Source organism: Myxine glutinosa, chromosome 6 (assembly GCF_964187855.1).
Source record: "Myxine glutinosa chromosome 6, kmMyxGlut1.1, whole genome shotgun sequence".
Lineage (NCBI taxonomy): Eukaryota > Metazoa > Chordata > Myxini > Myxiniformes > Myxinidae > Myxine > Myxine glutinosa.
Window position 1 is genome coordinate 61130784 of NC_136266.1, and position 16268 is coordinate 61147051.

Consider the following 16268-nt stretch of genomic DNA (forward strand, 5'->3'; position numbering starts at 1 on the left):
ACATCGCCGAAGATTTCATGTCCATCGCCGAAGATTTCATGTCCATGTATTCATGGCGCGTCAGACACAGACAGGTGCTGAAAACAAATGTGACACACGCACCAAACAGTCCGTTTCGAGCTCCGTTGCGCCCCCTTCTGTTCCTCCCCCCACCCCTCCCCCCCCCCTCACCCCACCCCGCCCTCCCCTCACCCTTCCCCCAACCCCCGCCATGGGACAACTGAGCGGCAGCTTCCGGCGAAGAGACGTTGGCAAGGACTAGTCGGAGTTCGGAGCGGTATGAGGATCCGGGACACGTTCCAGGAGCGACGTGTTGCTTTTAATGCTCCGCAGGTCAGATTCGCGCGGTTTGACGCTGGCCGTGGGAGCCGGTATGACGTCACGATATTATCTACCTTGCTAGGTACAGCTTGCATGGTAAATCAGGGCAGGAGTTCGAGATTGTAACGGATTGCGCAGTTATGGAGTTGGGAATTAGCTCATGAGGTTGGACCTTTGTTTCCCGGGCCAAGGTATTATTATTATTTCACAAATATTTAATATTATGTACGTAATTATTTAAACGTGTATTATTTTACGATACATCTGTTAATTGGATCTCTGCCCGAAGGCAGGATCGCACCTGCGTAGGGTTTTGCCTGGTGGACGTCAAGGATGGCATTGGATGGTTTGCCATTGCCTTCACCGCGATAGTCAGGTTTTTGGGATTTGATCGGCCCACAATGACCTGCTCTTTGTGCGACCTGTTTAAAACGTCCACCAGCAGAAAATGCTGGCAGATATGGAGGGGTCCCCAGGTTATCGTCCCATGTCCCATATGACGGACCGTCGCTCATTGGTGCACACACACACTCTACCTGCGAAACTCCAGGAGGGCAGTTCGTAGTCGGATCTGGAATTACACCTAGACTAGACATCTTATAATGTGATTATGTTGCCTCTGCGCTCCAACGTACGCTATACTATTTATATATTATAACGATCAGTTTTAAACACCCACACCCAGTCTGTGAACCATGGATGTAGTTTGAACATCAATGGAGCGATATCACATTAAATATGTAAAGATTTATCCTTGCTTCACAATCTTATTTTTAGAAGCTTCAAAATCTTCCTCGACACTGAAAAACACTTTGTGAAAAATCATTAAAAGGTGATAAGTTGAATCTACCTTGTTATTTTCATCATCATCATCGTTTGGATAGTTTAATAAATATTTTTTTCCTCCGTCCACTCCTCACTTTTTTCCTCACCTCACCTCACTCCTTTTTTTGAAACTCAGTAAACATCTGAATCCCCTTCAACTCTTCCGAGGAGGTACATTGAAACGGGATCAGGAACGACAGAAAAAAGAGGAGACAAAAGGACCACCAGGAAGCAGGTGAGATGTATGGGTGGTATATACTGTTTTGGTACGGTGTGCAGTTGAATTGGTGAGTTGGTAAGGTTGAGATGTGAGATGGGATGGTGAGTTGGTGAGGTTGACACATGAGTTGAGATGGTGCGTCGGTGAGGTTGACACGTGAGTTGAGATGGTGAGTCAGTGAGGTTGACACGTTATATGAGATGGTGAGTTGGTGAGCTTGACACGTCAGTTGAGATGGTGCGTCGGTGAGGTTGACACGTCAGTTGAGATGGTGCATCGGTGAGGTTGACATGTCAGTTGAGATGGTGAGTCGGTGAGGCTGACACGTGATATGAGATGGTGAGTTGGTGAGGTTGACACGTCAGTTGAGATGGTGCGTCGGTGAGGTTGACATGTCAGTTGAGATGGTGCATTGGTGAGGTTGACACGTAAAGTTGAGATGGTGCGTCGGTGAGGTTGACACGTGGCATGAGATGGTGCGTCGGTGAGGTTGACACTTAATATGAGATGGTGAGTTGGTGAGGTTGACACGTCCGTTGAGATGGTGCATCGGTGAGGTTGACACATCAGTTGAGATGGTGCATGGGTGAGGTTGACACGTCAGTTGAGATGGTGAGCCGGTGAGGTTGACACGTCAGTTGAAATGGTGCGTAGGTGAGGTTGATACGTCAGTTGAGATGGTGCGCTGGTGAGGTTGACAGGTGATATAAGATGGTGAGTTGGTGAGGTTGACACGTCAGTTGAGATGGTGTGTCAGTGAGGTTGACACGTCAGTTGAGATGGTGCGTCGGTGAGGTTGACACGTCAGTTGAGATGGTGCGTCGGTGAGGTTGGCACGTGATATGAGATGTTGCGTCGGTGAGGTTGACACGTCAGTTGAGATGGTGCATCGGTGAGGTGACACGTGAGTTGAGATGGTGCATCGGTGAGGTTGACACATCAGTTGAGATGGTGCGTCGGTGAGGTTGACACTTGATATGAGATGGTGAGTTGGTGAGGTTGACACGTCAGTTGAGGTGGTGTGTCAGTGAGGTTGACACGTCAGTTGAGATGGTGAGTCGGTGAGGTGACACGTGAGTTGAGATGGTGCGTCGGTGAGGTTGACACGTCAGTTGAGATGGTGCGCTGGTGAGGTTGACAGGTGATATAAGATGGTGAGTTGGTGAGGTTGACACATCAGTTGAGATGGTGCGTTGGTGAGGTTGACACGTCAGTTGAGATGGTGCATCGGTGAGGTTGACACATCAGTTGAGATGGTGCATCAGTGAGGTTGACACATCAGTTAAGATGGTGCATCGGTGAGGTTGACACATCAGTTGAGATGGTGCATCGGTGAGGTTGACACATCAGTTGAGATGGTGTGCGTTTGAGAAAATAATTGCTGGTGAGATGAAAATTTATCAGAAGATAAGGAAGGTGATGAACTCCTGAGACATCTTTCCATGTTGGCATTAGATAGGTGAGTGAGGATGTTTGCCATGTGAGTGAGCATGCTGGCAGATGGGTGAGCTCATAAGTGGGTGAAATAACAGATTGGGTTGAAATATGATGCAGTGATATCTGCGCCAATTAAATGTCCTTTTTTCATGCTTCGAATTCCCTCTGTACCACTCATACCCCACTGTTCACAATGCACAATGCCAATATGCTGCCAGTTTTTCCTGTGCAGCACCTGATGCTAAATCCAACAGTTTTGATATGTTTCCAACAGAATCATGTTTTGATAAACGGTCCAACCTAATGTCTAAAAACATGTAAGCAAAGTTTGGCGTGTGGTGGAAAGGGCTCAGGTTTAGTTCATGTCATTTTTTATTTACACATTTTGATTTAACACGTTATCTTTTATCTTCATGTGTAAGCTTCTCCGAAAGGTTTTATTGGAGAAAATAAATCCTGAAAAATGAAAAGATCAAATTTTCATCTGAATTAATAGAAAACGTATAGTATGAATGAAGTCGTTTTGATGATTTGAAAAGCAATATGGAAACATCTAGATGTTCTCTTACATGGAAAGCCGTTTCTCAGCATTTTTCAGTTCCACCATTGCATGGCCATGGATTATTGCTCTTCATTTTGAACTGGTACTCCAGCATGCAGTCTCAAAGTGCTTAATGGAGAGTTTGAGACTGAAACTTTTCTGAACCATGATTTTTGCTGGTTACCTCCTCCACCAAAGGTGGATGGAGGTTATGTTTTCACCCCTGTCTGTCTGTTTGTGAACAAGATATCTCAAAAAGTTGTGGACAGATTCAGACGAAATTTGGCAGAGAGGTAGTGTATGTGAATAGGACGAAATGATTCGATTTTGGTGAAGATCCGGATTCGGATCCAGCGAGTATAATTTTTTAATTGATTATTCACCATTGAGTGATAGGGCCAAAAACGATACATAGCAGGATATCTCAAAGTTATCGATGGATTTGGACGAAACTTGTTGGACAGGTTGTGTGTGTGACAAGGAAGCATCGATTCAATTTTGGTGAAGATCCAGATCTGGATCCGGCTAGTAGAAATTTTTAAGTTGTTTTAAGTAAATTTTTAAGTTTAAAGTAAATAAATTTTTAAAATCTTCACCATTGAGAGATTTGGGCAAAAACGATGTACAGCAGGATATCTCAAAAAGTTGTGGACGGATGATTTTCATTAAATGTGATTCTGTATTGTGATTTTCTGGTCTACTCTGGGATACAAAACGTAAACTGTCCACCTGGTGGAGGTATGCTCTCTACTGAGTGCCGTTCTAGTTCACCCTTTTTTTGTTTCCTACAACTCAGACAGAATGGTATGTATTTCTTCTACTGTGCCATTGGATTGCCAACCAACCAATTATAGATAATCTTATGTACCATCATCTATATGGATATATATATATACACATACATACATACACACACGCCATTTTCACTGTTGCTGTCTGCCTGCCTTTGTTCTTTATGCACGGCCACATATTTTAAGTTACAAACTCCAAACACGGGATACAAATACAACTTTGTGTGTGAGTAGCATAGGTTATGTGGCCGCGGCCTCACACCGGGATGTGGGGGGCCGGGGAGAGGGGCGCAAATTCTCTATGTAAATGTGTAACATGTAGCGCCACCTGGTGGTGGTGGCAGAGGAATTCCAATCTCCTTTTTTTACCTGAGCAACACTAAGGTTAAAGCATTCTTCACACGGGTAAATTTGTCCTCCTTCCCTTCACCCCCCCCCCCCCCCCACCCTTCCCCCAACCACAAAATGGAGGCGCCTGTCAAAGCCTCCCCCCACTGCCAAAAAAAAAAAAAAATGCAATATATCTCTCCCCCTCCCCTCCCATTCCCCCCTACCCCTTCCCTTCCTTTTCTAGCAACAAGAGACGTAATGACTAATTGGTCCATCAGTGAAGCGATGGGTATCGGCTCTTTGAGTGAAAGAATAATTTTCATGAATGTTTAAGTCATGAAACATTTTGTGAACCCAAGTTTTTGCAGCAGTGGTGGTGTGAGGTTTGTGATCGAAGTTTAGTGGAGTTGTGGTCGAGGTGAGTTGCTCGGTTTCCTTTTTAAATTTACACCATCTTACTTTGACTTGAAAAGGCCAAAATAAATCAAAAGGACTTGCCGGATTGAACCGTGATTGGAGAAGGGAAAAGGAGTACATATGCTATACAATGGAGAGTGAAGAGAGGAGGTAATAGCTAAGAGTGAAATGGAATGTGGAGATAATGACAATGGGGTGAGGGTGTGGGTGAGAAAGCAAAGATGTGCTTGTGTGAGAGGGTCAATGGAAAGGGCAGAGGAATGGATGTTTAATGGACGTAAGCAGCTCACCCTATATTAATATATAATTAAATTTCATTCAATTTCATTCCGTAGTCATTATGGAGAAACTGTCAATGGGTTAAAAATGTGTTTTCATCCAAAAAGGAAAAAAACCACCTAATCGATCAGAAATGTATTGGTGGTACAAACCGTGGAGAATAGTGCTCTCCAACGTGCGGCACACCACCTGGCCAGGTTCAAGAAGAGTTCAATTGAGAAAATGTTGCACAGATCAAAACTCGAGCCATGAAAGAACGATGGCGAATAACTGAACTCAATCGCTCCCAAGTGGGTATCCAGAGGAACCGTCATCTTTCACTGCAGCAGCTACATTGATCATCGTGTTCATGTAATCCTTCAATCTTGGGTCTGCCTAGAATAGCAACACGCGTTGATCTCCTCCATCAGGAAGCTCAGCTTGCAGTGGGATCGAGATGGATGCAACAGACAAGTTTACGCATTCCGCCATGATCCAAATCACAGAAACATTTCCTCCCAATTCAATGGAGAGGCACTTCTTTCTCTTCGAAGGGTCTATTGAGAGCTAGACTTTGTTTGATCTCACCTCTGAGCATGGGATTAAGTTGTGAAGTTGTAAAAATCAAAGCCTTCTGATCTGATCTCCGCCCAAGCCCTCTCCCTTCCACAGATCTCCCAATGTCCCTGCTCTCAAATGTTGTACTTGTGTGCTTCCCCCTCTCTCCCCATGTGGTCTCTCCCGCTCGCTTTATTTTGTCTTATGTGTCCGTTTGTTTTTTTTGTCATTAATGTTAGCTCTTACACGAGCCTCGATCTTGTATACAAAATAAATAAATAAATAATCTGCCATTGAAGGTTTTCTTCATGAAGCGTCGCATGGAACCGCCATGGCGCTTATAGAACTCGAAAGGTCCAAATGATTCAAAATGGTCCAAATGATTCATAAATTATCCAACTGATGCATAATTCATAATGGACCAATGCAACGTCACTTCTGAAGTCTCACCTGGATCTCATACTCAGGGAATCCAACTCTGGAGCAAACAACTCAAAGGTGAAATATAAAACAAATTCACGTTGGTACATAGAGATGATTAAGGAAATACATCTCCAAGGAGATAGACGTATATTCTACCTTACTACAAATTGCTCTAAATATCAATGCTCTCGTTCTGTTAGTCATTCAATTCATTATAACAACCTGAGAACGATTTTTTAAGATGAGGTTAAGAGCAAATCATTCTAAATGATATAATCAGGTGATTGTTCTTTCCCTTCTCAGAGGCAAATATTCTTCAGCATCATCTTCCCACCAATAATATTTACTACGTTATAATTACACAAATACGTCGATGAAAATCTGAGAATTATTCATTCATTCGTCTTCCGAAGTACTTTGGAAAACACATCATTACACGTGGGTTTTTAGCAGTCTTCAAAATCATCCTTATTCTGACGCCGTCCCTCGTTAACAATCTCTTTTCACCTCCTTCGCCGTCAGGGAACGGGAGGGCCAGCAGGCACCCGTCGTCATGGCGATGGCAGAGCTGCGAGAGTCGGGTGGCAGCTCTGGGGACCTCGGGTGCTGTGATGGAGGCAGCGTAACGTCGCTGTGGCAACAGCAGCAGTGCCTCTCCCTGGTGAATATCGCATACTGGTGACGTCAGCTTTATGTTTTCGAAGGTCAAAACAACCAAGAGGTTCTTCAAGTTCCCTTTATCATATGTGTTATGTTTTATGTGTCAGTTTGTCTTTTTTGTGATCAATGTTAGCTCTTACACGAGCCTCGACCTTGTATACAAATAAATAAATAAAAAAATAAAATAATAATAAATAAATAAAATAAGGCTTTGAGCGAAATGCTTCGACCATCTTAAAATTACAACTACCTTATGTTAAATGTCAGCCCTGCCTTTGGCTTTGTTACCTCTCTGTAAGCAAGTGTCAAAGAACAGATGATACTACGTCATGCAGGGATTGGGTTGAGTACTTCATTTAGGTTCCATGTGTCGATGTAAGAAGAAGAAGAAGTCGACGCCATCTCTGTGTCAGTGCATGTTCAGTGAGGTGGACATCACCCTTGTCTGACATCACCCTGGTTCCTGTCTGATGCCTTGCTTAAAACTTGCAATTTCCTTTTCGCAGGCTCATCAGGACATAAGATAACTAAAGAAACAAGAACCACCATTTTCATTGAACTCAAACAAATTGTCAATCGATACATTCAGGACTGTTGAGGGGAAAAAAATGGAATAAAATTCCAAACACAAATGCTTCCCACAATGCACTGCATCTGAATCATTGAAAATAGTTGAATCTTGAAATGAAAAAAAACTTGAAAAATTGTATGCACATATCGGACTTGCCTACCCAGAGGCAGATGTTTGTTTTTTTGTTTGTTTGTTTGTTTTTTTGTATACTGAATCGAGGCTCGTGAAAGAGCTAACATTTATTTCACAAACAAATCAACCAGACAAACAAAATATGCAAAAAGAGGGAGCGGAAGACAAGATGGGGAGAGAAGGGGAAGCACACAACCACAACATTTGAGAGCAGGGAGAAGTGTGGGAGGGAGAGGGCTTGGGGGCAGGAGGCGTGGGAAGGGGGGGGGCACCCGGGACACACCCGATCCAGAGGGGGGCACACCCGACACCCCTCCACCTAAACTCCCCCTCCCATCAAAAGCGATCGTTGTTTTTATATGTATTGAGGTGTATATAACTGAAGATGTGGTCTCGGAATGTGGGATCACCTGATATTCCTGAGATCATAGCTGATGTTGACCGCAGCATTCAACATGGAACTGATTTGTACCATTCAGTTTGTTCCCATGGTGGATACATGAGGATTAACGACTTACCGGAATCATTGATTTGGCATCAGGAATGCTTCTTTTCTCATTACCATTCACGAACCAAGATGTGGAATATGGTATCCCAAATATCAGATAATCCAGAATCCCATCATTCATTCTGTTTTGAATTGTGCACTCGGTCTGTGTTTTCAAGACTCAAGAACATGCTTTTTGCCTGGGAAATTATACAATGTATACAATGGGCATCAAATGTGTTGGAGAAGAAAACTTTGTCAAAATTGATTCACATTGTCGATATGATGAAGACAAATGTTCAGCTGATGGGAAAACCGTAATTCTGATCGAAGGTCACTTCCATGTCAAACCTTGTTCAATAGATCAGAGGCAGTGATTGGTTTCGATCATTTTGTCATTTGTTTCATTATATCCAATGCTGCTTTTCATTCAATTGGATTTCTATGATGAGACAACAACAACAACAACATGCATTTTAAGGCCATGTTCCCTGCTAGAGCGGGGGTTAGCCTTGCGGTCCCCATGACAATCTTCTCCATTTTGCCCTATTTTCTGCATCTCTCCTTGTTAACCCCCTTGCCCGCATTTCTTCTTCCACCATCTTTAGCCAAGTCTTTCTCGGTCTTCCCCGTCCTCTACTTCCTTCTACATTAACTTCCATCACTCTTCTCAACCAGTCACTTTCATCCTTCCTCAATACATGACCAAACCATCTCAACCTGTTCCTCTTCACAGCATCAATCACAGGCAATATTCCCATCATCTTTCGCAATTCATCATTTGTCTTCCTCTCTCTCAACGATACTCCGCACATCCATCGAACCATTCGCATTTCCACCCTTTCACCCTTTCATTTCTATGATGAGACAATAATTAAAATAAATGTTGAGTTTTGAGAAAAAGTTATTTCATTAGAGTACTTCTTATCAAGTGTATTAGAGCACTCTTTGTCTATATTTAGAATAGTATTTGGAATTTATTCCCCCCCCCCCCCCCCAAGCTCCTAACCGAAAATCATGGATCCGCGCCTGCTACCCGTCGCTTCGACAATGGCTTTAATCAAAAGAAAGCATGTTGTACTTCACAAACATATTGCATGTCTATTTGTGAACATCAATGAGTATTAAAATGCAGTGAAACGTGTGAAAAAGGATCTTTTATAACACGTTGTCACCTCCACCACAGAAGGTTGGTGGAGGTTATGTTTTCACGTCTGTTTGTTTGTCTGTCTGTGAACAGGATATCTCAAAAAGTTGTGGACTGATTTGACCGAAATTTGGTGAACAGGTTGTGTGTGTGATAAGGACGAAATGATTCGATTTTGGTGAAGGTCCGGATACTATAATTTTTTAAGTGATTCTTTACCCTTGAGAGATAGGGCCAAAAACTATTTATAACATGATATCTCAAAAAGTTGTGGACAGATTCGGACGCAACTTGGTGGACAAGTTGGTTGGGTGACCAGGAAGAATTGATTCGATTTTGGTGAAGATCGTATCCGGATACAAGTGTCATTAATTTTTTTTAGGTCATTCTTCACAATTGAGAAATAGGGCCAAAAGCGATATACAACAAACAACATACAACATGCATTTTAAACGCCATTTTCCCTGCGAGAGTGGGGGTTAGCCTTGCGGTCCCCATGACAATCTTCTCCATTTTGCCCTATTTTCTGCATCTCTCCTTGTTAACCCCCTTGCCCGCATTTCTTCTTCCACCATCTTTAGCCAAGTCTTTCTTGGTCTTCCCCATCCTCGACTTCCTTCTACATTCATTTCCATCACTCTTCTCAACCAGTCACTTTCATCCTTCCTCAACACATGACCAAACCATCTCAACCTGTTCCTCTTCACAGCATCAATCACAGGCTCTATTCCCATCATCTTTCGCAATTCATCATTTGTCTTCCTCTCTCTCAACGATACTCCGCACATCCGTCGAACCATTCGCATTTCCACCCTTTCCAACCTTCGTTGCTGCTCTACGCTCATTACCCATGTCTCGCTCCCATAAATCATAACACTTCTCACACATGCAGCATACACCTTTCCCTTCAGCTCCAGCGACACTCCCCTCATCATCAGCACGCCACTCAATTCCCGAAACTTCTTCCATGCACATCTCACTCGAGCAACCGTTGCCGAGTCTGATCCACCTTCTCCATTCAGCATGTCTCCGAGGTAGCAAAATGTTTTCACACCTTCCAGCTTCATGCCGTCTCCAAGATCCAACTCAACATTTCCTCCATCTGCAGCTCCCTCTGTGCACACCTTACATTTGAATGTAGCTGCCACACTGGTTAATGACCCTCTCAGACCACTACATTTTTGATGAACCCACTCAGCGCACATTGTACACTGAATGGAGTTCACTCCGACACCCTTCCTACACACAGCACAGGGCCACTTCCCAGTTCTTTCCACCTCACCACATGCTTTACCACTTGCCATCACCTTCGTCTTTCCGATATTCACCTTCAGACCTTTTGTCTCCATACATTCCTTCCTTCATCTTTTCCTTCAGTCCATCCATACTTTCCGCAATCAACACCAGATCATCTGCATACAACAACTCCCACGGTAAACCCTCCTTTACGTTCTGAGCCAGCACCTCCATCACAGCTACAAATAGTAGTGGACTTAGTACCGACCCCTGATGCACTCCCACCTTCACCTCAAACTCACCACTGTTCCCGTCCTTCGTCCTTACAGCTGTGCGTGCTCTTTTGTACATTGCCATCACGACTCTGATCAACCATTCCTCCACTCCTAACTTCCTCAATGCCCATGTATAGGATAGTATTGCGATATACAGTATAGCATGATATCTCAAGAAGTTGTGGACGGATTCGGAGGAAACTTGGTGGATAAGTTAGGTAGATGACAAGAACAAGCCGATTCGATTTTGATTTAGGTACGAATGCCGATCCAACCTATCTGTGGGATACAAAGTGTAAACTGTTCAGCCTGGCGGAGATATGCACTGTACCGAGTACTCCCGAGTTTCGTTCTAGTTGTTGTTGTTGCTGCTGTCGTGGTGGTTCTAGTTGTTTGTGTGCTCTTTCCATGTACTTTTACATATTTTTCCATGGTTTTGAAGAAATATTATTACTACATATAATTAATTTTGTGTGCTCCTTCCATGTTGGCTTAGCGGTTAGGGTGCCGGCTTGGGATCCTAGGATCCTGGGTTCGAATCCCGGTCGATTGCTAAATTAACACCAGGGGGATTGACTCAGCCTGTTCATCCTTCTGAGGTTGGCAAATTGAGTACCAGCTTGCTGGGATGAATGATCCCGGTGTGTACCCCGGCTTAGAATAGGTACACCGTATCCCTGTGCATCGTAAGAGGTGACTAAGGGTTGGCGTCAGGAAGGGCATCCGGCCATAAAAACATTGCCTCAAACAGGGAACCATGATTGTCATGGGGCTCGTAAGGCTAACCCCCGCTCTAGCGGGGGAAAATGGCCTTAAAAAAACGATCATTCATTCATTCATTCTTCCATGTCCTTCTAAAGGGTTCCTGCTGTCATAGAATAATAAATGTTACCGTTGGAACCACTGGATTGAGCTCCAATTATTCTTCCTCTTCTTTAATTCCAGTAAAGCTGGCTTTTAAAATAGGCAACCTTATGATTAAACAGACACCAATGTTTGTACCAAGTGAATCGATTATTAGTTTTCCAGTGGTACCATTTTTTTAATACAACGGCAGGAACCCTTTAGAGTAACTAGATGGTATTCATAGAATACTTACCCTGCGCAGTCAAATTGTTGCGAGCCAACTCTTCTGTTTTCGAACATTTTTTTGTCTTTGATCCAATGTGGCTGCCAGACCACGTGAGCGATGACATCATACATTTATATTCTCTAATATAATTGTTGCATAGATCACGCTCAATACATTTCAAACCGATCAGACGAAGGGTTGTCCCTGACGAATTATGACGTCATAATTATGGCACCAATGACGTCATCGTTAACAACACCTATTCCCCATATGGAGTTATTTACAATGAGCCATGTTTCAATTTTTTCCATGCACCGGTTTTGGAGATATAGTGGCGCAACATTTTTGGGTTTTTCCAAGATGGCGCCTGAACCACATGACCTATGACGTCATGATTATCATGAACATATTCTACAGGAGGCTCACCTATGGTGAAAATTTCGTGCCCATCAGACCAACAGTTGCTGAGGAAAAAAATTCACAATGATCGGATAAGTGTTGTACTTGTCGAATTATGATGTCATAATAAAGGCACCGATGACATCATCATTAACATATCTTATTCCCCAAGGGGTGTACTTGACAATGAGCCATGTTTAAATTTTTTCCATGGAACGGTTTCAGAGATATAGAGGTGCAACTTTTATATATTTTTTCCAAGATGGCGTCTGTACCACGTGACCTGTGACGTTATAATTATCTTTAAAAAATTCTACAGGAGTCGCTCATATTCCGAAAATTTCGTGTCCATCGGTCTAACAGTTGCAGAGGAATTTTTGTTTTATTCATACTGATCAGATCAATCGTTGTACTTGTCGAATTATGATGTCATAACGAAGGCATCGATGACATCATCATTAACATATCTTATTCCCCATGGTGAGTACTTGACAATGAGCCACGTTTCAAAATTTTTCCATTGAGTGGTTTGGGAGATATAGAGGTGTAACGTTTTTCCAAGATGGCATCTGTACCATGTGACCTATGACATCATAATTATGAATAAAATAATTATACAGGCGGAGGCGCTTCTATGGTAACATTTCATGTCAATCGGACCAACGGTTGCCGAGAAAATGAATTTTTTTAAATGCAGACACGTACGACGTACGGCACACGTACGTAACTGAATGCTTAACCCCGCTTTTCGCTTCGCGAGCGCAGGGTAATAAGCATGACACACACACACACACACACACACACACACACACACATACACACACACACACACACACACACACACACACACACACACACACACACACAGACACTTCTCCTTTTAGTAATATACAGGTTGTCCTTAAATCCCTGTGCAACTTTGTACTTTTCTAACTTTTGATGTACACAAGATAAAAACAAACTGTAAATGGTGCATGAAAGCATAATTCATGAGGCTTTTACTCAATACAGTTCGAAATTTTAGGCTTCAACAGAACCGTTATCTTTCGAAACACATTGTGCAACCCGATTTTCCCACTTGTTGAAAATATTATCTCGTTGTTGCTGAGTAATTCCATGAATTTCATTTGTGATAGTAGCCGTAAGTTCATCCAAAGGATGGAGGTTTGATGAGAAGTTTTTGAACAACAGTTTTCCTTAGCCCCATGAAATGTAGTCCAATGGGTACAGGTCAGACAAACTAGGTGACCAATCCACTTGTCTGGGAAGACATCATTAAAGAACTGTCTCACATTTGAAGCATAGCACCAGGGAGTCGAGATTTGCTGTTACAAAGTGATATGTGAACAATTTCATCGTCATAGTTTGAGAACTAAATGCGGTTTGTTTTTTTGTGGCCTTCAAAAAGCTTTCAAACCCTTCAGAAAAGGCCTTCAGAAAGTATTCACACCCCTTGACGTTTTCACATTTTGTTTTGTTCCAGCCTGAATTTAAAATGGATTAAATTGAGATTTTTTTTGTCATTGATCTACACATAAAACCCCATAATATCAAAGTGGAACTTTATTTTTTAGAAGTTTTGACAAAATAATTAAAAATGAAAATCTGAGATGTCTTGAGTCAATAAGTATCAACCCCTTTGCTATGACACCAAATTGAGCTCAGGTCACATCCAATTTCCTTTGATCATCCGGCAGATGTCTCTACGACTTGATTGGAGTAGCCACCTATGGTCAATTCAATTGATTGGACCTGATTTAGAAAGAAAAACACCTTTCTGTACAAGGTCCCACAGTTGAGAGGGCATGTCAGAGCCAAAACTCTACCATGAAGTCCAAGGAACTGTCCGCAGAACTCCGAGATAGAATTGTGAGGAGGCATAGATCTGAGGAAGGGTAAAAAACAATTTCTAGAGTGTTGAAAGTTTCCAAGAGCACAGTGAGCTCCATCATTAGGAAATGGAAAGAATATGGAACAAGTACAGATACATTCAAAGTACACCACCCCCATGCCAAATAATTAAATATCCTACAGCGCGTCATTGCCGGGGTGCCTTCGGCGCCCGGCAATACCGCAGTGCAGCTCATAGAGGCTGCATTGGGAGGGAGAGGTGTACACTAATTGATTGATTAATTGTGTAATTAAAATCAATAAAAGATTATCACAAATTATATTCTTAATCAATTGGCTAATAGCATAACGAAACCACTAGTGCTTCATCCGAAGATGTATCTTTTAGAAATTTAATTAAATAAGTCATTAATACATTTTTTAAATAATTAATTGATTAATCAATAAATCAAAAATATCCTTGATAGCCACATCACTTGGTCACTGTCATATCCAAATATTAGCTTCCTAGCTCAAAAGGTGCCTGAGATATTGGCCAAATGAGAAAGAAAAGAAAGAAATGATGAATAATGAAAATAAATAAATAATAATCATGAAAAAATTAAATTATTAACCAATTCTGTCATAGAACACATAAACCACCACCATTTCATCAGAATCTGTAACTTAAAAAAAAAAAAAGAGTCATTAATCGAATAATTAAATAATTAATCGATTAATTGATTAATTAGTAAATCAAAAATAGCCTTTGCAGCCAAATCACCTGGTCATTGGCATGTCCAAATATCAGCTTCCTAACTCAAAAGGTGCCTGAGTTAATGGTCAGAAGATAAAGGAAATTTAATTAATTGAATAAGTACTTAATTAATCGCTAATAATTAAATAACACCTCAATTTGATTCATCAAATAATTGATTAATCAAAAAACAAAAAATACCGTTTTTGACAAAGGACTTGCTCACTATTGTGCCGAAATTTCAGCTTCCTAGCTCAAAGGATGGCTGAGATATCACCTGGACAAACAAACAAACAAGAAAACAAGAAAGCAAGAAAACAAACAACCAGAGTGAAAACTGAGTACTCCCTTTCAGCGTGCGTCATTGCCGAGCCCCCTTCGGTGCCCGGCAATGACGTTATGCAGCACCTGGGGATGGCATAGGAAAGGTGCGGTGTACAATTATTCAGGCTTGTCCTGGAGCTGCCGTCCGACCAAACTGAGCAACCGGGCAAGAAGGAACTTGGTCAGGGAGATGACGAAAAACCCAATGACTACTCTGACAGAACTACAGAGTTTTTACCCGAAGGGCAACAGTCTATACAGTCATTCACAAACCTATGCTTTATGTGAGAGTGGCCAGGCAGAAGCCACTCCTGAGAAAAATGCACATGACAGCACACCTGGAGTTGCAAAAAGTCATGTGAAAGACTAAGTGCATGAGGCAAAAGATTATCTGGTCTGACAAGATGAAAATTGAACTCTTTGGCCTGAATGCAAAGTGCTATGTCTGGTGGAAACTAAGCAGAGCTCATCACCCATCTAACACCATACCCACCGTGAAGCAATGAAGCATGGTGGTGGCAGCATCATGCTATGGGGATGATTTTAGCAGCAGGGAATGGGAGACTTGTAAGGATAGAGGGAGCAATGAATGGAACCAAATACAGGCAAATCCTTGAGGAGAACCTGCTTCAGAGTGCAAAAGACCTTAAACTGCGGTGAAGATTGATGTTCCAACAGGACAATGACCCCAAGCATACAGCCAAATCAACACTGGAATGGCTTCAGGACAAGAACGTGAGTCCTTGAGTGGCCCAGCCAAAGCCAGACTTGAATCCTATGGAAAAGCTATGGAAAGACTTGAAGATTGCTGTTCACTAATGCTCCCCATCGAACTTGACAGAATTTGAGCAAATCTGAAAGGAAGAATGAGAGAAACTCCCCAAATCCAGATGTGCAAAGCTGATACAGACATACCCAAAATGACTGATATGAAGACTCAAAGCTGTAATCGCTGCCAAAGGCACTTCCACATAGTATTGACGCAGGGGTTACATACTTATGTAAATTAGATATTTCTGTATTTCATTTTTAATTAATTTGTAAAAATTTATTTAAAAAAAGAAAATTCAACTTTGACATTATTTGGTATTATTTGAAGATCAGTGATAAAAAAAAATAAATCTCAATTGAATCCAGTTTAATTATACATGATTTATTGTTTAAATATGATTATTTCATACATATTGTTACATTTTGGGGTTAAACAATGAAATACTTTAGGAAAGGTTAGAATCGCGTTGGTTCAGTATGGACCAT

At 42.1% G+C, this 16268-nt stretch overlaps 1 protein-coding gene across 1 annotated transcript in view; it reads left to right on the forward strand.

Annotated features, from left to right (window-relative positions):
• Positions 1-233: 233 nt before the first annotated feature.
• The window catches only part of LOC137429873 (PEX5-related protein), a 99004-nt gene continuing 82969 nt past the window's right edge, over positions 234-16268 (forward strand). The window contains exons 1-3 of the mRNA XM_068120211.2: positions 234-333; positions 1283-1381; positions 6644-6782. Of these exons, the coding sequence (XP_067976312.1) occupies positions 323-333; positions 1283-1381; positions 6644-6782 (249 nt within the window). The 5' untranslated portion in view covers positions 234-322. The remainder of the gene's footprint in view (positions 334-1282; positions 1382-6643; positions 6783-16268) is intronic.